This window comes from Nelumbo lutea, chromosome 7, assembly GCF_056320005.1.
Source record: "Nelumbo lutea isolate HS-2025 chromosome 7, American lotus-T2T, whole genome shotgun sequence".
Taxonomy (NCBI): domain Eukaryota; kingdom Viridiplantae; phylum Streptophyta; class Magnoliopsida; order Proteales; family Nelumbonaceae; genus Nelumbo; species Nelumbo lutea.
In genome coordinates, this window is record NC_142690.1 from 15,429,440 (window position 1) to 15,457,159 (window position 27,720).

Consider the following 27,720-nt stretch of genomic DNA (forward strand, 5'->3'; position numbering starts at 1 on the left):
CACGTTAATTATTAAAGGAGATTTAAGGGTGGTGATTAGGTAGTTGCAGGATGTTGAGACTGCTCTATACTTATTCAAATGATTTAAAGAAGTTTAAATGGCTGACTAGAAGAATGGATGTGAAACCTCAATGGGTAAAAAGGAAAGAAAATAGCATGGATGACACTAGCCATGCAAGGGGTGGGAAGAAATTGATTGTTTTTGGGCACTGTTGTAAGAATGCGAAAAAGATGAAAGATAAGAGTACTTATCCATCTATATGCTATTATTGTAATTGATAAAATTTCTGGTTATTGTTAAAAAAGTAGAGGGGACAAGAACTTTAGCTCTTTTTGAAATAAACTACAATGATACAAGAAAAAAGCATTTAATCATGCAACCATCTTATCCAGTATCTCTTTGTCTTGGATTCTTTGTGTTAGTGCTTTTTTATCATACAAATCTTCCTAGCACTAAACATTTCTAGTCTAATATTTTTGTAAATCCTTTTATAGAGATGGGATCCTGTATCACCTCAACAACGGCATGGGAGTTCAATTGTTGAAGTCTACAGGATTGTGGAAGAGGTGTGCATTCTCTTCCTTTACTGTTGTATCTATTATAATTACGTGAACTGTTATTGTTATTTTTATTATTCGTGTTAATACTACCACAATTTGTATTGCTACTGTTTTTTCTTGCATTGTAAATTCCACGTAGTTTTCCTTTAAAGTAGAATTATTTATTTTCTCCCTTTATTCTTTTTTCAATATCCTTGATATTCATATTCATATGAATAGCCATTTTTTGGGATTGGTAACAGATCAAAGCAATTTTACTAAAAATCAATAAAACTACAGCAGGAAGCAACTGTCCTACTTTGTAATGGTTACATCAGAACTGACCATATTCAATCCCAATGTTGAGCCTGACAGATGCCCATACAAAAAGTCTTTGCTTATCCCATTGGTCAGTGGATCAGCTAATGCATTCTAACCCACCTGAATATGGTGTTCAATATGAGGGATAGAAATTACCTCTCTGAATGACAATAAATCCATCCTCTAACAAGTTTTAGAAGACGAACTAGGATTGAATTACCTCCCATTTGCCGAGGCTATTCCATTAGCACTTCACCATCATGATTTCTGAATATTCCTATCCCTTGGGCACTTTGATTCCTGAACAACAAATATCAAAGTTGAGTTTTATGATGGTTTACAGAGAAACTGGTCTGTGGGATGGATACACTTTCTAGTTGATGAGGCAAGCTTATTAATCCAAATCCTCTATGTGTTGTTGGTGGTATGCATAATCCTTGATCAATTCCTTCATTTCCTTGTTCTAACCCAGTAAGTCACTCTTTCCATAATTAAGTTAATCAATGCTTCTATGGTTTTACTCATTGAAAATCATGTCATTCATGCATCCCATATAGACAAAAGGACTATTTAATACCATTTTCATTTTACCATCCTGATTTTTGAATCTTCATATCTTTGATTCCCTTTACAACTAATCTATGGCACTATCGATCTATTCTCCGGAACTTTTTGTGTTGTTTCTCTTCTCCTCTCACTCCTCTTTGTTCCTATGGCAGTGTTTTCTTGGTAAACACACAACAGGATTTCAGAATAGTGAGAGAAGAGGGAGAAGAGAGAAGAGAGAAGGGAAAAGAGAGAAAAGAGAAGAGAGAAGGGAAAAGAGAGAAAAGAGAAAAAAGGTTTTGGAGAGAAAAACATCAGCTGGTGGCGCCAACCTTTTTGATATTTATATTAGGGCGACCATTCAAATAATAAAACAATGTAAAATTACATATGTGCCCTTGTGGCTCTAAACTAAAGTAAGACTAGCTTATTCAACACTCCCCCTCAAGTTGGGACATAGATATCAATCATGCCTAACTTGTCATATAAGTCATCGTGGCACGAGTGATGTAAGCCTTTTGTAAATATATCTGCAAGTTGCTCCTTAGAACTAACATATGGGGTGCATATTTCACCATTAACAATTTTCTCTCTGATAAAGTGTTTGTCAACCTCAATATGTTTAGTTCTATCATGAAGAACTGGGTTGGTTGCAATGTTGATGGCAGCCTCGTTATCACAATACAAGGACATCGGGCTATCAACTGGAAAACCCAGTTCTCTCAACAAATTCTTTATCCACATGGCTTCAACCACTCCATGGGACATTTCTTTATACTCAGCTTCAGCACTAGACCTAGCCACCACACTTTGTTTCTTGCTTCTCCATGCAACTAGGTTTCCTCCACAAAAGAACAATATCCACAAGTGGACTTTCTGTCATCATTGATCCAGCCCAGTCGGCATCTATATACGCTTCAATCTTCAAATGCCCATTCTTCTGGAATAGCAAACCAGCTCTTGGAAACTCCTTTAGATATCTGGGGATTCTCTCAGCTTCCTCTAAGTGTATGGTCGTAGGAACATGCATGAACTGACTAAGAACACCTACATCATAAGCAATGTCTGGCCGGGTCATGGACAAATACCTGAGCCTTCCCACAAGTCTCTGGAATTGCTTTACATCCTTGATAACTTCACCACAACAATCACCCAGTCTGTGATTTGGATCAATGGGAGAGTCAGTTGGCTTAACCCCTAGTTTTTCTCAATCCTGTAATAGATCTAGGATGTATTTCCTTTAAGAAAGGAATATCCCCTTTTGTGAGTGGGCCACTTCAATTCCAAGGAAATACTGTAGGGGACCTAAATCCTTCACCTCAAATTGAGTGGCTAAGAGATCCTTTAGCCTCTGAATTTCAACTTTCTAGTCACTTGTGATCACTATGTCATCAACATACACTATTGTTGAAGGCATTTTTTTAATCCAAATAATATTTAAATAAATTAGAATGTGGGTTGGCTAGTTTGCTAGCCAAATCATTAAAATTATAAAAAAGTATCCCGTATGGGAGTTCCCCCTCTTAAGTGGGGAGTTCTCTCCCTTTAAGTGGGGAGTTCCCTCTCTTTAAGTGGGAGGGACAGGTGTCCTTCACCTAGGAGGAGGGGGTACTTACATAACCACTCCATTCCCTTTTTAAGCTCCTTAAGGGAAAGCTAGAAGGACACATAGAGAGACTCTTCAGAGAAAATTTCACAAGAGATTCTTAAGAAAAGCAAAGATAAGGAGAGAAGAAAAGAGAAGTGCTCAAGGGAAGGCAAGGAAGGAAAAGTCTCACTAATACAGGTAGAAAAAAGGAAAGTCCTCTCTGTGAATACTTCCTATTTATGTCTTCTGCTACGTATCCTTCTTTCTCTCTCTTTTGTTTTTAATTTTGAGAAAGGAAATAGAGGGGAATAAACCATCTACAACCAGGTCCCAATCCAGATTAGCAGCAAGAGAGAAAAGAAATCTAATGGAGTTCATCTTGGCAACAGGGGCAAAAGTTTCTGCATAATCAACTCCGTACACTTGAGTAAACCCCTTTGCCACTAAGCGAGCTTTATACCTCTCCACCATTCCATCAGCCCTATTCTTGACAGTGAACACCCATTTACATCCAACTGGAACCTTTCCTTTAGGAAGATCAACAAGTTCCCATGTGCCACTTTTATGAAGGGCATTAATTTCTTCCTTCATGGCATTTGTCCATTCAGGTACTGAAAGAGCTTCTGCCACATTCTTGGGGATAGGGACACTGTCAATAGAGGTAAGGAAAGCACGAAATGAGGGTGAAATGTTCTCATAGGAAACAAAGTTGGAAATGGGATGTTTAGTGGTGCACAATCTAACACCTTTCCTGTGAGATCTGGAGACAAAAGTCCAGAATGATTTTGGTAAAAGCAGGGGATAAAAACATAGCCTTCTTTCATGCTTATGCCAATGCAAGGAGGAGAAATCTCTTCTCAAGAATTCAGGTGGAAGGGGAAATGATAACTTGGTTGGAAATTCAGGAGAATAAGGAGAGGGATAAAACTTGGAGATTTAACACCAAAAAATTTGTATGAAAATTCAGCAATCTGGATTGAGAGAGAGTGGTTTAGAGGAAATCAAAGAAGCTCTAAAAGGCATCGTTGGGGACAAAGCACCAGGTCCCGATGGATTTAATTTTACTTTCATCAAGGCTGTTTGGGAGTGACTTGAGAAAGATTTTGGGCAAATGTTCAAGGAGTTTCATAGAGAGAAGATGGTGAATGCTATCTTCATTTCTCTAATTCCTAAGAAGGAAGGAGCAGTGAAGTTGAAGGAATTTAGGCCTATAAGCTTGATCATCAGCCCGTACAAGCTGTTAAGGTTCTTTCCAAGAGATTGAGATGTGTGCTTCATGAGGTGGTTGGTGAAGCTCAAATGGCTTTTGTAAAGGGGAGGCAGATGATGGATGGGGTCCTTGTGGCTAGTGAATGCATTGGCTTGGCTCCCGTCTGAGGATTGGTAGACGAGGTCTGATTTGCAAGATTGATTTTGACAAGGCTCATGATCATGTGGAATGGGGTTTCTTAGAAGAAATACAAAGCTTGATGGGGTTTGGGGAGAAGTGGAGGGCTTGGATGCTTGCATGTGTGTCTACTGTTTCCTTTTCAATATTGCTGAATGGAATCTCTTCAGAGTTCTTTCAGGCTTCTAGGGGCTTGAGGCAAGGAGATCCTGTGTCTCCTTTGCTGTTTGTTATGTTGATGGAGACATTGAGCTTACTTCTAGAGAGAAGTGGTCAAGTGGGCTTAATTGAGGGTTTTAAGGTTGGAAGAGATGGACCTTGCATTACTCATCTGCAGTTTGCAGATGATACTCTAATGTTTTTTTTTTGGGTGCAAAGGTGGAACAACTGATGAATCTGAGGTCTATGTTGGCAAACTTCGAGATGTTAACAGGTCTGAAGATTAACCTTGGAATGCAGAACTTGTGAGCTCCCTTTCACATATTTGGGAGTGCCGATTAGTGGTGCAATGAAGTCAGTGAATTTGTGGAAACCACTTTTGGAGAGAATTGATAGAAGGCTAGATGGGTGGAAAGCCAAATATCTTTCTGGGGGGGGAGTGATACTAATTAGAAGTGTTCTATCAAGTCTTCCAACATATTACCTGTCTCTTCTGAAAATTCCATCTAAGGTGGCTGAAAGGATTGAGAAGCTCCAAAGGGAATTTCTGTCGGAGGGTGTGGGTGGGAGAGGAGGGGGCAAGAAATTTCATTTAGTGAGCTGCGATAAGGCATGCTTACCAAAGGAGAAAGGAGGGCTTGGGATAAGGAGAGAGAATTTTTAACAGGGCAACACTGGGGAAATGGTTGTGAAGGTTTTGTTTGCGAGTTATGCCCGAGGCTATACAGATTAATAGAGGCTGAAATTGATAACAGTGACTGTTATGAAAGAAGGGAAGACCAGTTGATTTGGAGCCCGGAATTCAGGAGGCTTCTGCAGGACAGGGAAGTTGAAGAATGTATCTTGCTCTTAGAAAAACTAGAGGGTGTAAAACCTGCATTTCAGCAGAGAGACAAGCTCTGGTGGAAGGAGTGCAAGAATGGAAAATTCACAGTTAAGTCATGTTATATGGCTCTCAGCAGATCTATCTCAGTCTCAAGTCATATTAAGGGCATTTGGGGAAATCCAGTGCCTCCAAGAGTTGAGGCTCTGGCCTGGCTGGTAGCCATGGACAGTGTCTTGACAGATGATCATCTGAAATCCAGAGGTTTTAGCATGGCTAGCAGATGCTGTGTGTGAGGGTCAGGAAGAAAATGCTACTCACTTGTTCATATCATGTTTGGGGTCTCAGGCTTTCACCCAACTTCAACAGCAGAGATTTTCTCTACTTGGCCCAGGCTGAGTGGGAGTAAGAAGGTGAACATGTTATGGAGTTGTATCCCATTTGCAATTTGCTGGAACATTTGGAAGGAGAGGAACAGAAGGATTTTCGAAGACAAAGCATGCAGCATGGACAAGATGGTTGGAACTGTGGGTAGATCAGTGGTAGATTAGTTGCTTATTCTTCCAGAGTTCAGTCAGATAGAAAAAGAAGACTTTGGTTTTAGGTTAGGAGAGGTCCTGGATTATCAGATATGTTATGTGGAGAATGTTCTCTAATCTGAAATTTGGTCTTTGTACTTTGGTGATGATTTGCCACCTCCTGTTGTAACTTCTTTTTTCTTTTAAATAAAGTTTTTATTTTTACTTATAAAAAATGAAGGATCTGGAATGAGTGTCGTTGTCTCAAACGTCAGTCTCCGATAACTTAGTACAGACTCAACCATCCATAGAGAAAGCCGTACTTCATTCTATTTGTAGCATGTTAGAAATCAATAGACTACAAGGAATTTAGATCTACTGAAAACTTATATCATTTTTTTTGCAGGTTCTGCGTTTCACAATACTGTTACATATTATATGGAAAATTTATTACCATTTACTTTTATCAATAGAATTGTGAAGACTTAGAGCAGCATTCTTATACTTAAGTTGCAACTATTTATTTTTTACAGACAGTTGATCAATTTTTTGCTCTTAAAGTTCCAATGAGGCCTGGAGAGTTGAACAGTCTGTTCCGAGGCATTGATAATGCATTTCAAGTTTACACAAATCATGTCACTGATAAGTTAGGTGAGTCTGATATGTTCAAAACATCTTAATTGTCTGTATGTTCCTGCCTATAAAAGTGGGGTATATTTTTCCTTCTCTAAAACACAATATGTGTCTGATCATGAATGAATATCTTTTCGTTTGTAGCATTGGAAATAAAATTCAAAGTAGAAATAATCATGGCTTTTTTGTCAGGTATCCTAAGAGACCATGGTTTCTATTAATTTCTATATCCTTCTCTATATAATAACTCTGACTAGTTATGTTATGTGTGGGGAAACTGCTTTTGTTAGATATTTTATTTATTTATTCCTTAAATGCAAAGGAGGATATCTTGTTTTAAGGAGTGCACAAGGAATATGAGGAATCCTGCTTGTCATCATCCCAGAAGTGACTTGGGTGCTAGTTCTTTCTGATTGAGAAGATCAGGAAATTATACATGGCGTGATTTTACTAGTAGGAAACTGAGGTGTTTGATGCTGAATGGCTGAAAATGGGCTTGGTGGGTTGGACTTTGTGAAAGAATACATTTTTTTCCTTCTGTAACTCTTGTGCAAGGAACTATTTGTTTAACAGCAAAAGCAATTAAATACCACACCCAATTCTTCTTGAAGGGAGTGACAATCAAAAGGCTCTGCACCATTCTCTCAAGCTCAATTATACCTCTCAAATATAATAATATCACTAACAAACAGACAGAACCACTCTACCTTTCAGAGGGTACTGATAGCCTCCAATCTATCACGATTTTCAACTGTAAGACATCTTTTTTTTTTCTTAATAACACACTGGTTTACCATCCTTCCACTTGTTCCTGCATTGGTGCAAGCAGTGTACTGTCATTACTCCCTAGGGGTGAGGACATTCCTCCCTAATCTTGGTGCTCTGTGTTTTGTTTTTCTCAATCAGTAACATATCTAATTTTATCTAAATTATAGAGAGTGAAATATATAGAGAATTACTGAGTCCTTTTAATTGACTAGCATTTGCTAAAAAGAGCTAAACTTATCTGGAGGTGATTTAGAGAAGCAGCCCTTTGGAGTATTTGGGGGGAAAGAAAAGGAAGAAACTTTGAAAGCAAGGAGTGGTATTGAGGAGTAAAGAGTATGAAGGACTCTTCTTTGATGATGTATGGATAGGATAGAATGTGGTGGCAAGGACCTCAAGTAGAAGGAGCAAGAGAGCTGACTTGTGGACTATAAAAACGGTAACTGACAAACTGAACTTTGATAGTTGTAGTGTAGGGCCCCCCAAGCCATCAGACACAGGGTGTCATTATAGATAATCAAGGAAATGTTAAGATGAATTGAAATTCTTGGGTTCTCTAGATGTTGGAAACTCTCTAAGAGCAGAAACATATGCTCTCATTCAAGAACTAATTTGGCCTGCTATTTTGGTGTCCCCAACTTGGTGGTGGAAGAGGACTCTAAAGTAGCAATCAGCTATACTAAGACAGAAGATCAGTGAAGTTAAAAATTCTGATATCCTGAAAAGGCTTATTCAGATAGATACCTAGAGTAGCTAATGGATTAGTTGGTGGGCTTTCAAGGATGGGGTTAACAAGAATAGTCTTGCTTGAAGATCACCAGGGCTAGGGATTGATAAATTTGTAATATTTCCGATCTGTATTTGTTTCAGCCAGCAGTTACTGTTGTCATTATATTGTCATCTCTACATTGATTTGATGTAAGAGAAGCTTTATCTCCTTAATAAAACTGTTAGTGTTATTGATAAAAAAGGGCTAGCATTTACTATTCCACCTAAACACCTTGGGAAGTCACCTCCCTATCAAAGGTACGATCTATAGCCCATTGTATATGGAGGTTGGTTGTATTCTGTTGTAAGGCTTACTTAATTGTTACTTTATAGCTGCTGTTAGTAGGCTGTCGTTCAGTTACTTGTTTTTTCTTTTTCTTATTATTTTGATTCTAGGATATGCCGCCAGGGGCATACTTGTAATTTCTGATTCTTTTATGAAGTTAATATATATAGAAAACTGGCGGCAGCCAGAAGATGACTTTTTCCTCTCAACCGTACCTCTCTCTCTCTCTCTCTCCCCCGATCTCCACGAATCATCACATGGTATCAGAGCAGTTTTTCTGGGTTGAAATAGACCTACGATCCCTCCTGCCCACTCTTTAAAAGTTTTTGGACGTGGTAGTTCTGTGGAAACCCTAGCAGGTTTCTGGCGGCTGTTTCTGCAGAAACCCTAGCAGTTTTCTGGCGGCAGTTTTTGGGAAAACCCTAGCAGTTTTTTCTGGCGGAAGCTTCTGTGATTTCTTTTTCTTGGTTGTAATACCAAGAAAACCCTAGTCGGAGAAGGGCGATGCTGGTGCAGACTCCTCTGTTCGATGCTGTGAAGTCAAGTTCAGATTAGCACCTTCGTACAAGTGCTGAACAGGTGTGTTTTTTGTTTCAGTTTGTCTCAGCCTTCTTTGGCTGATGGTGTGTAGGGCTCATGCCTTGGTTATATAGTTATTTGTTTGGACGTTGGATGGTTAGGCTGTGTGAACTGCAGTCAGACTGATTGTAATGTCTGTATTGGTGGTGCTGAACCGATTACCGGACTGGTTTAATGACTGGTTGTGTTGACTGAACCCTTTGTTCTCAGCAGTATTTTTTGTTCTCTTGCTCACATTCTAGGAGTAAACTCCCTGAGGGTTGGTATTCTGATTGTGGCTGCTGTGTTGTTGGGTGGTGTTTGGATTGTTTTTCAGTAGTATTCGATGGCAAGTCATGAATTAAATTCATCGGGGGCTACACCAACCCGCAGCACAGCGGGTATGGGAAGTGAAAACATGGTTTTTCCCATGCCAATTACCCCTTTAAACGGTCTGAACTACCTGGAGTGGGCTAAGAGTGTAAAACTCTATGTAATGGCAAGGGGTAAAGCTGGTTACATCAATGGAAGGGTGAAAGAACCCAAGGGTGAGACGGCTGAACATGATAGGTGGGACCAAGAAAACAGTATGGTGATGTCTTGGCTCCTCACAGCCAGGGAAACTGTAGCTTGTCTTCATACTATTCAGCCCTTACCTCCATATGGAAGGAATTGGACCATTATCGGGCCATAGAGTAGAAGCACGATGATGATGCTAAGGCCTACAGGAAGCTGGTCTCTCAGCAACGGGTGTTTGCTTTCTTGTTGGGACTGAACCCTGCATATGAACCATTGAGGGTGTAGATCCTAGGAAGCAAAGAGTTGCCTACGGTTCACGAGGTATACTCCCTTGTTCAATATGAAGAAAGTAGGCGGAATGTGATGGTTACAGCTGAAGGGGAGCAACAAGTTGCTTTGGCTGCAATGAATAATAACTCCATGGGAAAGAAAAGTGACCCTAAGAAGGCGGATGATAAAGATAAGCTGTTCTGTACCCACTGTCGGCGTTCACGACATACACGTGACAGTTGTTGGGACATCCACGGGAAACCCAAGTGGGCAGAAAAGAATCAAGAACTGGGTAAAGGTCAAGGTCAAGGTCATCAGAAGAAAATGAGCACAGCACATGTGGCAACCCAAGATGCTCAAGTTGCCGGTAGTACCCGGGACCACCCTAATAAGTCTGACCCCAAGGAGGATATAATGAATTCCTTCAGAGAGCACCTGTAATCTAATGGTAGGGCTTTGCGGCAAATGGACAGCTCAGTCACTAGTACTCCCTCTACTTCATTTGCATCTACTTCAGGTAATATGGCTTCTGCATTCCATGTCACTCCTACAGATTCCCCTTGGATCATTGACTCAGGGGCCTCCAACCACATGATCGGTAAGCCTCACTTGTTTCAGTCTTATAGCCTTTTGTCAGGAAGGGTAGAGTGAGACTTGCAGATGGTTCTTTTTCTTCCATTGCAGGCCAAGGATCAATATCCCTTCCCCATGGCCTTAACCTGAATTGTGTATTGCATGTCCCTCAGCTTCCTATAAATTTGCTTTCAAATAGTAGCACTACAAGCTCCTTGAACTGCAGTGTGACATTTTTTGCTGACTCGTGTGTTTTTCAGGATCTAACTTCTGGGAGGACGATTGGTGGAGGAAGCCTAGTGGATGGTCTCTACATTCTCGACAACAAAGCTGGTCTCTCGGTGTCATCCTCAGAGTCGCATAGTCAGTCCAATAAGAGTCAAATTTTTTTGTGGCATAGTCGTTTAGGTCATGCTTCTTTCGAAATAATAAAATCCTTGTTTCCAGTTTTATTTAAGTCATGTTCAGTGTCAGAGTTCATGTGTCAAACATGTCAGTTGAGCAAACAATGTAGAACAACTTTTCACTCAAGTAATAAAAGATCAAATGTTCCTTTTCATGTTGTGTATTTTGATGTATGGGGGCCTACAAATGTAATCTCTGAGGGCGGATATAAGTACTTTATTACGTTGATCGATGATTACTCTCGCTATACATGGGTAATTCCTATGCGTAGCAGAGACGAAGTTCCAAAGATAGTGAAAGACTTCCAGAGGATGGTGTTTACGCAGTTCCATGTTGAAATATAGATCTTCCAATCTGATAATGCAAATGAATACTTCTATGGGGAGCTCAATGAGTTCTTTGCCTCCCATGGATCTATTCATAGGAGCTCATGCGCCAAAACACCACAACAAAATGGTGTTGCAGAAAGGAAAAACAGACACCTTCTTGAGGTAGCCCGCGGGATGATGTTACACATGAATGTCCCAAAAAGGTTTTGGGTGGATGCTATACTTGCAGCTGCATTTGTCATCAACCGCATGCCCTCCAGAGTTCTGAACTACATGTTCCCTCATCAGTTATTGTACCCTCAGTCTCCTTTATTTTCCATCCCCATGAGAGTCTTTGGTTGTCGGGCCTTTGTCCATGATTTGTCTCCATCCCGAGGTAAGTTAGACCCTCGATCCATTCCTTGTGTCTTTCTGGGGTACCCCTCCTCTCAAAAAGGGTATCGATGTTTTGATCCAGTTAGTCATAAATTTTTTGTGTCTATGGATGTGTCCTTCTTTGAGTCCGAGCCATTCTTCCCTCCTCAGGGGGAGAGTCGTAGTGTGGAAGAGGAGAATCTGGTTCAGGTATCTCTTCCTTCTATTCTGGACCCTACTCTCTTCCATGTCTTCCAACATATACGTCGGAGAGATTAGTGGTGTGATAGAGATATGGAGCAGCCAAACACTGAGCAACTGACATCATTAGACTCCCAAGAGGTAAGTCCACCCCTTACCCTACTCCTACTGTGGATGACCTTGACATTCCTTTTTCCCAATGAAAGGGAGTCAGGTCTTGCACTACCAAACACCCCATTACCCACTTTGTCTCCTATGACCACATTTCCCCTTCGTACCGAGCCTTCCTATCGGCAGTTGATTGCATCCCTGTTCCCAAGAATGTTGCAGAAGCGTTAAAATGCCCCGAATGGGTAGATGCCATGAAGGAGGAGATTAATGCCCTCCACAAAAATCATACTTGGGAATTGGTGGATCTTCCAAAGGGGAAAGACCCCGTGGGGTGCAAATGGGTGTTCATGGTTAAGCACAAGGCAGATGGAACAATTGAAAGGTATAAAGCAAGATTAGTAGCCAAAGGTACACACAAGTATACGGGGTTGACTATGATGAGACTTTTGCCCTAGTGGCTAAGATGAACTCAATTAGGGTTCTCCTGTCCTTAGCTGCTAATCTTAACTGGGAATTGCATCAACTGGACATAAAGAATGCTTTCCTGAATGGTGACTTAGAAGAAGAAGTATACATGGTTCAACCCCCTGGATTCTGTGCCAAGGGGAGTGAAAATAAGGTGTGCAAGCTGCGAAAGTCTCTCTATGACTTAAAACAGTCTCCCAGAGCCTGGTTCAATAAGTTTCACATGGCAGTTCAAGAGATGGGCTTCAAACAATGTTAGTCTGATCATACACTTTTTGTGAAGAGATGTTAGGAACAGGTTGCTGTATTGATAGTGTATGTAGACGATATCATCATTACAGGAAGTTGGAGCTTAGAGATACAGAACTTGAAACAATTCCTTGCATCTAAATTCGAAGTGAAAGATCTAGGCCTCCTGAAGTATTTCCTTGGGATTGAAGTTGCCCGCTCAGAAAAGGGTATCTTTGTCTCTCAAAGGAAATACACCCTTGATCTATTACGGGATACAGGTAAATTAGGTGCAAGGCCGGAAGATACTCCTATGGATGCGGACCACAAGCTAGGTGACTGTGTTGGTGAACCTCTGAAAGATGTGAAACAATTCCAAAGGTTAGTGGGAAAGCTGATTTATCTGTCCATGACCCGTCCAGACATTGCCTATTCCGTTGGGGTCCTGAGCCAGTTTATGCACTCTCCTAAGAAACCACACATGGAGGCAGCAGAGAGAGTCCTTAGATACTTGAAGAAATATCCAGGAATAGGCCTACTATTCAGTAAACACAATCACCTAAAGGTGGAAGTCTTTACAGATGCTGATTGGGCAGGAGCTGTGGATGATAGAAAGTCCACTAGTGGGTATTGCACATTTGTGGGAGGAAATCTGGTGACCTGGAAAAGTAAGAAGCAAAGTGTGGTAGCAAGTTCAAGTGCTGAAGCTGAATGTAGAGCTATGGCACATGGGGTGGCTGAAGTCCTTTAGCTAAAGAATCTTCTAGGGGAGCTTGGAGTTGTTGTTCATAGTCCTATGTCCCTTTACTGTGACAACAAGGCTGCAATAAACATCGCCAGCAACCCGGTCCTACATGAGAGGACCAAGCACATTGAGGTGGATAAACGCTTCATAAGGGAAAAACTGGAAAAAAGGGAAATTTGCATTCCTTATGTCAACTCCAAGGAACAACTTGCTGATGTCCTTACAAAGGGACTTCCATGCTCGCGGCACAATGAGTTATGTGACAAGCTGGGCATGATAGACATATTCAGCCCAACTTGAGGGGGAGTGTTGTAAGGCTTACTTAGTTGTTACTTTATAGCTGTTGTTAATAGGTTGTCGGTCAGTTACTTGTTTTTTCTTTTTCTTATTATTTTGGTTCTAGGATGTGCCACCAGGGGCATACTTGTAATTTCTGATTCTTTTATGAAGTTAATATAAATAGAAAACTGGCGGCAGCCAGAAGATGACTTTTTCCTCTCAACCGTACCTCTCTCTTCCTTTTCTCTCTCTCTTTCTCTCCCCCGATCTCCATGAATCATCACATATTCTATTAGATGTACTAGATTGTACTTTATTTGTTGGGCAGTCCTTCTGAACTAAGTTGTAAATATTTGACCATAGAGCCAAGAGAGATATTGAGGGACAAATCTACACATTTAATAAACCTCACTCTCTCTCTCCCTCTCTTCCAAGTCCCACCACTAAGACACCATTGATGAGAACTCATGATTGGCATTGATGGAGCTATTGGTGGACTGAGAGATCAAGAGCCCTGAACCACATCAGAGACTTGAGATATAGTTCTCACAAATGAAAAAGTTTTAAGAAATAGAGTTCCCACTACAACCAGGAGTCTTTCCCCAAGGAGAGGGATACTAAAGTACCAAATAGTAGAAAACTGTTGAGTCAAAGAATCTGTAAAGAAAAGAGATGTTTCTTGGGGAAGAAGAGAAAGTGAAGAGAAGAAGACTACAATGGGTAATATGCCCTAATAGGATGGCTAACACATAAAATTGCATAAATAACTTGAAAAAGCCACTCAAAAGGGATCCAACAAGTATGTTGTGGTTCCCACTTCCTATCTAAACAAATAATAAACATAAACAACTAATAAATCTGCACAAATCTGCCCATAGTCCTCAACACTCCCCCTTTGGTGAAGACATTAGAAAATTGTAATTCAATGGAGACATAAGGCAAGCAAGCTTCTTTGGCTGCCACCCTTTCTGTTATGAAGTGTCTATCGACCTCAAATGTGCTTTGTCCTGTCATGGTGAATTGGATTGTGGGAAATATTGATTGTAGTTTGGTTGTATAACATCATGGGCTCCTCAACTGCAACATCAGAGTTAAGTACTTGAACATCATCAATAGGATTAGGGGAAATAATAGGCTCAAGGGAAATGCCTGGAATTGTATAAATTGAAACTGGAATCTCAGATGGATTAACGGAGAGTGGTGTAGGTTCTTCTACTAGAGCATGTGTGGAGTCAACCCTCTTGCATCGGCGCTGAAAAAACTGTGAGGCTGGTCGTAGTGGAATAGACAATGGAACTGGAGTTGTTGATGATGGAACAATAGGTGGAACTGATGGACCAGATGAAGGAAGAGGAACAGATGGAATAGGAAGAACAATAGACTATGAGTTCTCCACCCCAAAACACTCCCTCTGAGGAGAACCACTAGAGAAAAAGAATGTAAACTCAAAGAAGGTAACATCCAAAGTGAAAACCACTGGATCATAACAACAATACCCCTTTTGGTTTTAAGCATATCCAAGGAAAACAGATATTGGCCTTAGGATTCAACTTCCTGCGATGAGGACTAAGAATATGAACAAAGCAAATGCACCCAAAAACTCTCAAAGGCATATGATATATCTCCCCATTTGGAAAAAGAAGACTGAATGGCACCTTAAACCCCACAATGCATGAAGGTACACGATTAATCAGATACACAGTTGTAAGAACTACATCCCCCCCCCAAAACGAACAGGAACTGAAGCACATACCATAAGACTTCTTGCCACCACCACAATGTGTCTATTTTTCCTCTCTACTACCCCATTCTATTGTGGTATATAAGCATAACTACTTTAATGAATCACCTCATTCTCCAAAAAATGTGGCCAAATCCTTCTCAAAGTATTCTCTAGCATTGATTTGAAAGCCTTAGTCCTCACTCCAAATTGTGTGGCAACCATCTGGTAGAACTGTTGCACCAAAATAGGTACCTCATCATGTGATCTCATCAAATATATCCAAGAATGTCTACATTGCTTTCCCAGTTGATAACTTTCACACTCCAGACTAGATAATTGAACAAACTGAAACAACTTTGGAAATAAACATCTCAATGAACTAAAAGGAAGATGACCCAAACGATTGACTCTGATCCACTACTACTGCTGCTACTAACACGGTGGCTCTGATGTCTAGAAATTTCATCCAAAAGGTAGACTCCATTCACCCCACGACCACTCCCAATCGTCTTCTTTGAGTTTAGATCCTGCAAAACACAATTACAAAGAAGGAAAGTCACTGAACAGTTCAAGTTTCTTGTCAAACTACTCACAAAAAGAAAATTTGTATGAAGCCTAGGGACATATAAGACAGAGGATAAAGTAATGTCATCAGTCACTCTATCTCTTTTTCTAGCAATGGGAATATGACAACCATCTGTTGTAGAGACTCTGTCTCTACCAGAGCACAACTGGTAAGAATTGAAAAAGGGTAGATATATTGGTCATGTTCTTAGATGCTCCTGAATTTGTAATCTAGGAAGGTCCCTCCTTATCTAAGGTGGATGCATAATTTGCAACTGCATAAGAACTACTTGTATGAGCAAAGTAGTGTGACTAGCTCCTGCACTCTGTTGCCCATCCGAAGAACTAGAATCAACTAAATCCTTCTTACTCATAAGCTATCCATACTTATCTAATTTAGTTCTAACTGTTGCTACTACAATGGACTCCAATTTGGCTTGGGTAAGAGGTCCCGAAGAGTCTTTTGTAATTGCTACATTTACATTTCCCCTCTTGTTCTTGACTTGAGTTGGTATGAGATGTGGGTGGAGCTTCCAACAAGTGTCTCTGGTATGCTTAGGATTCTTACAATTGTTAGATACCAAGTCCTTATCCTCACTCCTAATCTCACTACTCCCCTGTCTTCATTTGGCTTAGGTTTGATTGTACTAATCATAGTTGACTAGTCAACCCTAGATGGTCTCAACATGACATTGCTCCTGCTCTCCTCTCTAGAAACAAAGCCATAGGCTTGAGAAAGAGTCAAACTTTCTTGTAAAGAAGATGGGCCGAATGGCCCATAGGCTGTTTATCCTTCTTTATTTTTTATGTTCTTTGCTGTAATGGGCCTTAATCTAGGCTTTATTCTTTCTTGTGTTATTTTTTTTAATTTTCTACCCAACTAGGGGCCTCTCTATAAATTATTAAAGTTTAACATAATGAAATGGAATTAGGGGTGTAAGAGAGAAGGTTATGTTCGAAAATCTCTCTCTGAACACTAATTGCCGCCACCTTCTTCTTCTTCTTCTCTCTTCTTGACACCTGATTTCTACTACTTTCTTTTGATTTTTTGCAACTTTTTAAACAGTCCTTTATTTTCAAAAGGCTGTTTTTCTTCTTGGTATCAGAGCAGCTTGTTTTTCCCTCTTTTCACCTCTTTTTTTCTTATACACAGTGTTTATGGAGAACTGAATCATATGAATAGTTAAAGAAACCTATTTCAGCCCAGTTGTTAGTGGTTTCTGGAGAGAAGGGGACTGGTTTTGTCGTCCTCCTGACAGATTCAAGTGTGTTGCTCGAAACCCTAATTTTCTGGAGAAATCTGATTGCAGGCCCCATAGGGAGTTTGACCTGGGTGCTCAGTGACTGAAGGCCTTCTCATCCTTCATCTTGAAGATCGAATCAAGTGGATTGGTGTTCTATGAAGTCTATAAGGAGCGGCTGAGATTTCTCTGTTTCTCCCGGCTTCTGGATGTTACGAAGGTAGCTGGTACGGCTGCATAGAGGTTGGCTCACAACACAGTTTTTGTTCTGTTTATTTGTTGTTATTCGAAGTTGTTAGAAGTTATTTTCGAAGTATTTAAGGAGATGAACCCTTCAGAAGTTGAAAACAAGCATGTTGCTGAATCCGGACAGGTTCCGGGAGCCTCGATAGACTCTCTACTAACTGTGACCACAGTCAAGCTGGATGGAACTAATTATTTGGCTTGGCCACAATCAATAAAAATTCATATCTGCAGTAGAGGCAAATGGGGTTTTATCTACGGGAGCAAGAAGGATCCTTCGGAAGATGATCCATCATATGAAAAATGGATGCAAGAAAATTATACTGTTATTGGATGGCTTGTGAACTCAATGCAAACACAAATTAGTCAGCACTATTTGTGGATGAATTCAGCAAAGGAAATTTGGGACAGTGTTGCTGAAACCTATTCCCAGAAATTAAATGTGGCCAGGGTTTACAAGCTAAGAAGTGATGTGAAGAATTTGAAACAGGGGGAGAAACCATTAGCTGTATATTTCTCAACATTGACGTCTTTATGGCAAGAAATAGATTTGATAGGGCTGAATCCTGAGTATGGGACACCACTATTGATGTTGAGACCTACAGGAAACTTGTTGAGAGAAATAGGGTGTTTGAGATCTTGATAGGGCTGAATCCTGAGTATGGGACACCACTAATGATGCTGAGACCTACAGGAAACTTGTTGAGAGAAATAGGGTGTTTGAGATCTTGATAGGGCTGAATCTAGAGTATGACATCACAAAGCAAAATATTTTATCCAAGGATAGTGCTTCACTATCTCAAGCCTATGCCTTGGTAAGTAGTGAAGAAAGCAGAAGACTGGTCCAGGTCCAAGGGGCTGGTCTAAATGATCACTTTGCTAATATGGGAGTGAAACCTAAGGGAGTTGCTGGAACTCCAAGTAGCTCAGGGAAGAAAGAGATTATTTGTGAGTACTGTAAAAAGCCAAAACACACTAAAAACAAGTGTTGGAAGTTGCATCTTGAGCTTCTTCTTCTTCGGTTTCAAAAGAAGTCTGATAATATGAAGGTAGGGAGTGCCAATATTGCTGCTGGTCCAGATAGTGACAGATGCCAAACTGAATAGATGATGGCTAGTGAGTAGTTAGTAGCTATGAAGGCAGAATATGAGAAGTTTGGGAGGATGATCAGTCTCCTAGAGGGTGTGGCCTCTTCTTTTTTTTTTTGATAAATGTGGTGTGGCCTCTTCTTCCAACCCTCTAGGAAATTCAATCTCTTTTGCATTTGCTCATTCAGGTATACGGGCTTCTGCCAATCATGCAACTATTTCAAGTAATCGTAGCATCCCTTGAATTATTGATTCTGGTGCTTCTGATCATATAACCAGCCTTTCCACTTTGCTTGTTTCTTATGATTTACTTCCTGGCCGTGACAAAATCACCCTAGTCGATGGCTCTCTTGCCCCTATCTTCGGCAAGGGAACCATCAAGGCTACAAATTCCTTAGTATTTACTTCTGCTCTTCATGTACCCAAGCTAAATACAAACTTGTTATCTGTAAGTAGCCTAACTAAGTCATTGAACTGCTATGTAACCTTCTTTCCTTCCTACTATGTTTTTCAGGATTTGGAGTCTCAGAAAGTGATTGGGAATGGCCATGAGGTGAATGGAATATATCTGTTGGACACTCCCGGACAGAGCCATGAACAACCTGGAAAAGCTGCTTTTGGGTCTACATCTACAGAGTCCATTAGTCGAGTCATGTTATGTCATTTTCGTTTGGGTCATCTTTCTTTTTCTGCATTAAGTCATTTATTCCTAGAACTGTTTAAGGGAATTAGTCTGTCCAGTCTTCATTGTGAGTCGTGTGAACTGTCAAAACATTGTAGAAACAGTTATCCTCTGAGTAATAAAAGATCTCCTTTTCATATTGTGCACTCTGATGTGTGGGGGCCTTACCATTTTCCTTCTATGGGTGGCTATAAATATTTTATCTTGTTCATTGATGAATTTTCTCGGTTCACTTGGATATTTTTTATGAAGTCCCATGATGAAGTTCCCAGACTTGCGAGGCAATTCCATGAATTTGTCCTAACCCAGTTTGATACTAGAATTAAAATTTTCAGATCCGACAATGCAAAAGAATATTTTGAGAAAAACCTGACCTGCTATCTCACTGATTTGGGGGTTATTCACCAAAGCTCTTGTGCTAGGACCCCATAATAGAATGGAGTTGCTGAAAGAAAAAATAGGCATATTGTTGGAGTTGCAAGAATTATTCTATTTACCTCACATGTCCTTACAAAATTTTGGGGTGATGTTGTTCTCACTGCAACCTACCTTATCAACCATATGCCATCTAGGGTTTTGGGGTTTAAGTTTCCCTTCGGTCTTCTTCATCCGGACAAGGATCTTTTTCCTATTCCTCTTCGTGTCTTTGGCTGCACTTGTTATGTACATATCATAAGTGTCTAGAGACATAAATTTGAACCAAAAAGCCCACAAGTGTATCTTCCTTGGTTATTCCTCCACACAAAAGGGTTATTGTTGTTTTGATTCGAAGACTGGCACTTGGTATGTTTCAATGGATGTCACCTTTGATGAGCTCTCTTTCTTTTATGATTCTTCTCAGGAGAGGCATTGTCTGAAGGGAGAGAATTTGTCACAGTTGTTTGCTCCTCCCCTACCTGTCCTAGTTGAGTCTTTTGCTAAGACTCTTCCTCCTTCAAATGAGTCAAGGGAGGATTAGTCATTTCACTCTCATTCCAGTGTTCCTATGCCTCCTTCTTTACCTCCTCGTCCTCTTTTTAATCACAGGTTGTACCAACGTTAGAGAACCAGAAATGAGCAGATTGTTTTCCCTACAACACATGAGCCTCTTGCACTTCCAGTCATGGAAGAGACAACATGTACTGATACAACCCCTTTGGAGCCATCCTTCCCAGACCTTGATATCCCTATTGCTATTAGGAAAGGAAAAATGAAGTGTACTGCACATTGCATGTCCAAACACCATTCTTATAGTTTGCTCTCTCCTTCATATTTTGCCTACCTTTCTTTTGTTGCTTCTAACCCAATTCATAGGTCTGTGTTAGAAGCTCTTACTATTCCGGAATGGAGGGATGCTATGAGAACAAAAATTGATGCCCTGCACAAGAATGACACTTGGAAAGTGGTTGATTTGCCTGAAGGGAAGGATCCAGTAGGTTGTAAGTGGGTTTTTATTTGGAGACCTTTTCCCCTGTTGCCAAGATGACTTCTGTGAGAGTTCTGCTATTTCTGGCTGCACACTCAAACTGGCCATTTTATTAGCTGGATATAAAGAATGCATTTCTGAATCGAGAGTTACATGAGGAGGTCTATATGTCCCTTCCTCCAAGGATGTATGAAACAAATATGAAAGGAAAGGTCTGCAGGCTGAAGAAATCTCTTTATGGACTTAAATAGTCCCCTAGAGCATGGTTTGAAAGGTTTAGGGCTGCCCTTGTTAGCTTTGGCTATGTACAGACACAATCTGATCATACCTTCTTTGTGAAGAGGAGAGGATCCTTGGCCGTTTACCTGATTGTGTATGTTGATGACATTGTTGTGACTGGTAATGATGTATCAAGGATTAATGATCTCAAATCTTTCCTTCATATAGAGTTTGAGATCAAAGATTTGGGGGAATTGAGATACTTTCTTGGTATAGAAGTTTCCAGATCCAAGGATGGGATACTTATCTCTCAGAGAAAGTATGTACTTGATTTGCTCTTTGAAACAGGGAAGATGGGTGCTAGACCAGTTGCTACTCCTATTGATATGAGCCATAAACTCTCTGCTTCAGATGGAATATTGTTGAAAGATAAGGGAGTCTTCTAGAGACTACTTGGAAAGCTTCTCTATCTATGCATGACTCAGCCAGACATTGTATATGCTATTAGTTGCATTAGTCAGTTCATGCATGCTCCCAAGGATACTCACATGGCAGCAGCAGAGCGGATTTTGTGTTATTTGAAGGGTTCCCCTGGAAAGGGAATTCTATTTGCTATGCATGTCCATATGAAACTTGAAGCCTACACAGATGTTGATTGGGCTAGAAACATAGATGACAGAAGATCTACCTCTGGGTACTGTAGCTTGGTGGTAGGTAATATTGTCTCTTGGAGAAGCAAGAAACAATCAGTTGTTGCTCGATCTTCAGCCGAAGCTGAATACAGAGCCATGGCTCATGGAGTTTTTGAATTTCTGTGGCTTAGATCCTTGGTGGAGGAACTAGGTATTGAGCTGATAACCCAATGATGTTATACTGTGATAATCAGGCTACCATCAACATTGCTCACGACCTAGTGCAACCTGACACAACTAAACATATTTAAGTTGGCAAACACTTCATTCGAGAAAGAGTGGCTTCTGGAGAAGTGTGTCTACCTTTCATCACCTTTAAAGGACAGTGAGCTGATTTCCTCACCAAGGGCATTCCCAAGGCTAAACTTCAGCATGATACTGGCAAGCTTGGCATGATTGACATCTATGCTCAGCTTGAGGGGGAGTGTAGAGATGGGCCGAATGGCCCATAGGCTGTTATCCTTCTTTATTTTTTATGTTCTTTGTTGTAATGGGTCTTAATCTGGGCTTTATTCTTTCTTGTGTTATGTTTTTTAATTTTTTGCCCAACTAGGGGCCTCTCTGTAAATTATTAAAGTTTAACTTAATGAAATGGAATTAAGGGTGTAAGAGAGAAGGTTATGTTTGAAAATCTCTATCTCTGAACCCTAGTTGCCGCCACCTTCTTCTTCTTCTCTCTTCTTGAAACCTGATTTCTGCTACTTTCTTTTGATTTTCTGCAACTTTTTAAACAGTCCTTTCTTTTCAAAAGGCTTGTTTTTCTTCTTTTCCCTAGTAAGGACGTGTTGCTTGGCAATATAAAATTCAAGATTCAATCCAGCCAAGAACTCAAAGACCGTTTTCTTCTCCACCAACTTCTGATAGGTTGTTGCATATTTCGTACTCTCCCAAACCACAATCTCTAAGTGATCTATCTCCTACCAAAGTGTTTTCAGCATGGAGAAGTACATAGCAAGTGGTCCATCTCCCTGTTTTGTATAATTAAGTTGGTTCCTTAATAGATAGGCTCTAGCGACATTCTATTTCTGGGAATAGGTCTTAGTTACTCCATCCCAAATCTTCTTTGCAGTATTAGGCCACAAATGCCAATGTGAGGTGACATAGAATTACACATCCAGGACATAACCATGTAGTTCTCCTATAACTATCAGGAGGAATTTGTATCAGGTTTCTTCTCCTCCCAGTGATGTGCCTCAGTTTCCCAGGAGCACCAATGGCCATTTTGGATGATTGTGCCCATTCTAAATAATTTGCACCATCCTATTTTACTGTGGTAATAATTCCAGTCCTAAAAGAATCACTAGTACCTACTACATCCTGACCCATTTCACCAATGGACTTTTGCTCAGTACTTCAACTCTCCATTTCAACTTCAAACAATTCAAAAACAAAAAATAACTAGGTAGAAAGCATCCAAGATCAAATCGATCTCACACACAAGGGTAATTGACCTTTCCGAAAGAAGAAAAACCTATTTGGGGAGAAATCTCTCTTCTCCCAGCTTCTCTCACCATAAAGAAAAGTGAATCAATCACTCCAGAAGGCTAAAAAATTGCCAGAAACCAAACCACACCCTATATAAAACCTAGAGAAGTCCAAAGGGTCCAAGCACCCAATATCAGATAAAACATGAAGTGTCCAACTTGACTAGGACTCTTCCCCACATTTAGTTCTTCCTAATTTTGATGCCAAAGCATAGATCACTCTCTTTATGACTGAAATCCACCAAAAAATCCAAGAACTGGAGTATTTGGATTGCCACTATACCTATGGAGTGAGGTGGTGCTGAGATGTATAAGAGATCTTTGTGGGGGATTCTTCGTGTTTGACCCAATAATGGACAGGATGAATTGACAAGACATGTGTGGATGAAGGTTCACTGGAAAGGCTTCTTGCCTCAAATGGCCAACAAATTTGTTGGCAACACAATGTTCATGGTGACCATTTACCTAGACATCAAGCTAGAGATGACAAAGATGTCATTGGATTTAAATGATGCTGTACCAATGAGCAAGGCTTTAGTTTGGTGGTATCTCTAAGGGGAAAACACTGAGGAGGTAACAAGGAAACAAGAGTTGAGATATCCCTTGGAGAACCGATCCTTGGGGAGGAGAGGTGATAGTCTAAAAATGGAAGTGGTAAGAGTTCAATAGTCAGGAACCAAATGGCATTGGGAAAGATGACCTTGTTGATTGAATAGCCATGAGGGTGCAAGGAGATATATGAAGCTAACAAAACATGACTGAGAGGTTGAGAGGGAAAGATACTTGAACCCTTGCATGATAAATATAAAGGTTATCCACATCATAAAAGTTTTCATGGACTCAATAGGAGGGAAAATCCAAATTTGAAAAACACATGGACTTAAATGGATCAAATCATTTCGAGGATTTTCTTTGGTAATCAATAAGAAAAGAAAATTTATTTATGTAAAAAAAGTACTTTTGGAAGTGATGAGGTATCACTAGAAGACAACACTACAAAGGAAAGCATAAAAGAAGAGAAATCATAAAAAGAGAAAAACATAGATCATACAAGAAGCATAGATCAGACAAAAACAAAGGGAAAACAAGCAATCATGCCAACTGCAAGGTGTTCCAAATTCTAGCACCAAGATCCTCCTTTGTAATTCCTTCAAACTTTGGGAGAATTAGAATCTAGTCCATGATTCGTTTGCGACATATAAGTGTTATATGTTCCCTTGATCGAACTTTCCCATAAAAAAAATTTCTATTCCTTTCTTTCCAAAGTTACTAGCAAACTACAGGAGTGAAACTCCAAGTGATCTTTTCCTTGTCATTTCTAGCTATCTTGGGCAATGTAGAGAATATTTCCTCTACCGAATTGGGAGACCACCCACCAGCTTTGACTAGCCTGAAGAAAAAGCCCCGAATGAACTTGGAGAAAAGGCACTCAAACAGCAAATGAAAAACATTCTCCTCAGCATTCTCACAAAGGTATCATCTGCTAGCTAAGTGAAAACCTCTATCTTGAAGATGATTCAAAGTCAAAATACTACTCAAAGCCACTAGCCAAGCAAAAACTTCCACCCTTGGAGGAATAGGGTTTCCCCAAATGCCTTTCAGCCTCGAAACATCTCCGCTAGACCTTGAGAGGGACTAATAGAAGGATTTGACTGAGAATAAACCATTTCTAGATTCTTTCCACCATCTTGAATCTTTTCTTTCCACATGAGGATCAACTTATTATAACTTTGCCAGAAGATCTACACTCTTGAATTTCCCAATCAAATAGAGACCTAAATTTTGGGCACCAAACTGCTCTACCTTGATTGATCTCAAAATTCTCTACAATGGAGTTATTCTTCATACCCAACCTATACAGGTGGGGGCAATGATCACATAGCTTTCCAATACCTAATCAATCATCTTCCCAGAATTTAATTATTGATCCATCACCAACTCTAAAGGGAACAAGTTAAGGAAAGCTGACTGGAAACTTATAATTCCTTTCCACACACTTACCCCATAAGATGTATTCACTTCTTTAGGGTCCCACCTGAAACCAATAACTCCATATTTGCAAGCCACCATCCTTCTCCCGAGTGCCTCCCTCTCCATAACCATTTTCCTAAAAGGGCTTTATTAAAAAACTTCAATTTCCTTATCCCTAATCCCCCATCTTTTTTTCCTTGCATACTTTATCCCCCTTAACTAAGTGAAATTTCTTCTCCATCCCTTCAACTCCCCACACAAACTCCTGCAATTTTTCAATTGAATTTATCACATTAGAGGGGGCCTTTAAAAGTGAGAGGTAATAAACCGGTAGGTTGGACAGAACACTCTTAATAAGAGTAATCCTTCCACCAAAAGAGAGGTACCTCCCCTTCCATCCTGCTAGTTTTTGATCAATGCTATCAAGAACTACCAAGTAGATGATGTCAAAGCTTTTGCTCCTATGGGGAGACCCAAATAAGTAAAAGGGAACTCCCCCACTAAGCAACCCAAAACTGAAGAACAACCCTCCAACAAGGCATCTGGGGTATCACCCACCCCAATCATTACACTCTTCTTTAGATTGATCCTTTGACCTGCAAGCATTTCATAAAATTTAAGAATCACTCTTAAATTCAGTTTGGATTGAGTGATAAAATGACTCTCGTTTAGAGGATTCTGGATAGATAGGGTGGAAGAAAAGGGAATTGAGTCATAAAATGACTATACCATCAGTAAGGAAGGGTGATATGCAGAACCGACCTGAACCAGCAATCCTAGCCGCTCAGTTTGGACTAGAGGCACCAAACTAGGGGTGCAAATGGATTGGATCACCAAGAGGCTGAAGTCCTAGACACTACTTTATTACAAGGTGAATGAATATCAAGAAGCTCCATTGGCGACAAGAGAAATCTGTGATGCAAAATTCGAGAGGCTGGGAGATTATGACTGTCCAAGGGGAAGGATATAGCAGGTTTGACAAAGCTGGAAAGGAATATATTTAAAACCTTGTATTTCACTAATACAATTGCTCCATGCAGTTAGCCCCATACAAAAGCATTAAAGTATAACCAATACAAGCACCACTCAATTCCCATTTCATGAACAAAGGAATGCCATTAGCATTTTAAAAATTCCATCATTTAGTGACCCGCGCAGTTATATAAAACCAGGAGCAGTTTACCAGTCCTCTGGTTAAACTGGCCAGTCAGCCGGTTTTGACTGGTTTTACATGAGTTCCAGTTCTTAGGGTATGATTGAACTGGTTAGGGACCTGGGTCACAATTCAACTGGTCCAACTGCTGATCCTGTCTGCTTTCCTAAACACTGATTGTAACTGTTAAGTTTTTTGGTTCAATTAACAAAGATTTAAAGTTATTTTCTCCATAGTTGACAGCTATAGAGAGTACAATTTATCTGCCCTTGTTCTTCCATAGATTTTGGTGAGGGAATCTTGTCTTCTACTAGATTGTTGTTTTGAGGATTTTTTTTCTTATTTTTCATTAAAGAGGATACATTAACTCATAATTATTGATATTTTAGTGTGTTTGTTGATTGAGGCAAGCCCCTAGACCCTAACTTGAGTATCCTCCAATTTAGTTTAGAGTCCTCCCTCCCTTCTCTTGGTGAGTGAATCTTAGTCTTCAATTTTTCATTCAAAAACAGCTATAATAGACCCAATCCCCTCCCACCCTATTTCTCTCCAAACCATACCTCCTCTACTCCCTCTCTCATTTTCTTGTTTTTGCCAAGAAGGCAGACCAAGGGAAAAGTAATCCTGTGAGTTCCTTCCCTCCCTCCCTCATGTTTATGTTGTGAATCTCTATAATACAATTTAATATAATTCACTTAATATAACTTTTTCATTACCATAAGTGAAAAAAGTTATATAACTTGCCCCCACCCAAAAAAAAAAACAAAAGAAAATTCCTGGTTCCATCACTGTATTTTTATTCTTTTCTTTGTTTTTTATGTCAGTTTAATTCCAAAAGAATTCAATATTCCTTGTTTGTTCATCTTCTTATGTTTTTCCAAAACAACATTTCTCAGCACATTGTTCTCAGAGTTATCTTCTCTACTTATATTTCCAAAAGCTAGACCTTAAGATGTAACTGGGATCTTGCAGTTAACAAAGAAGATTTGATTCCACCTGTGCCTGTTCTTACACGGTACAAGAAAGAAGTTGGAATTAAGGCTTTTGTAAAGAAGGAAATATTTGATCCTAGATTGCTTGATGAGAGGTCTACTGAGATTAATGTGACGACAACACCAAAACTTTGTGTTCAATTAAATACTCTTCATGTGAGTTCACTTTTTCACTTTATCTTATATATATTCCATTTAATTTTGTTATCTTCAAGAAATTGGAAATATTGCATCCTTGTCATTTATGTGATGCTTTTGTCACTTTGAAGTCCACCAAGCCTTTTACTAGCTCATTTTACTATGAAACAATCCATGTCTGAAAACTCAATTTGGAACTGATGCACTGGAATGGTGGTATATTTGTGAAACTTGGGAGCATCCACTAGTTCATATGTAATGTTTTTCTCAGTTGTTATCTTTAATCTCTCTCAGATTTTATAATAAAATTTTGGTTTATAAAATAGGTTGTATGTATGACCTGCACTATGTATTTCCTCGCATGTATTTACCAAAAAATCTAGGAAACTGATGCAAGCAAGGTAAAAATTGAATGATTCTTTTTTGGTATATCAATGTTGGTTTTACGTGTTATGTTGATATTTTGAATTTTAAGCATTCATTTGAACTGTGATTGTCCCATGGAATTTGCAATTAAACACTGCTTGTATACCAATCAGGGCACTTAATTTCTCAAACCATAACTGAAGGGACATGTGGATAGAAGATCATCTATAGCATCAGTTTAAAGTGACTTATTGCAAGCTAGGTGTCAGGAAGAACTATAGGCAGGCCTAGAGGACATGGGTTGAACTGAAGTAGTAAGAATTGATTTTAGGGCCAATCTATCAAAAATATTGATTTTAGGGTCCATATTTTTATAATGGATATGGCAC

The 27,720-nt window shown here is 39.8% G+C and overlaps 1 protein-coding gene across 5 annotated transcripts in view; it reads left to right on the top strand.

Annotated features, from left to right (window-relative positions):
• Positions 1-27,720, top strand: part of LOC148845283 (plant/protein (DUF810)) — a 162,333-nt gene that overhangs the window by 79,163 nt on the left and 55,450 nt on the right. For all 5 annotated transcript variants that reach the window (XM_088954741.1, XM_088954739.1, XM_088954738.1 and 2 more), the window contains 3 exons: positions 495-566; positions 6,415-6,532; positions 26,808-26,983. In XM_088954741.1, coding sequence (XP_088810867.1) covers positions 495-566; positions 6,415-6,532; positions 26,808-26,983 — 366 coding nt within the window. The remainder of the gene's footprint in view (positions 1-494; positions 567-6,414; positions 6,533-26,807; positions 26,984-27,720) is intronic.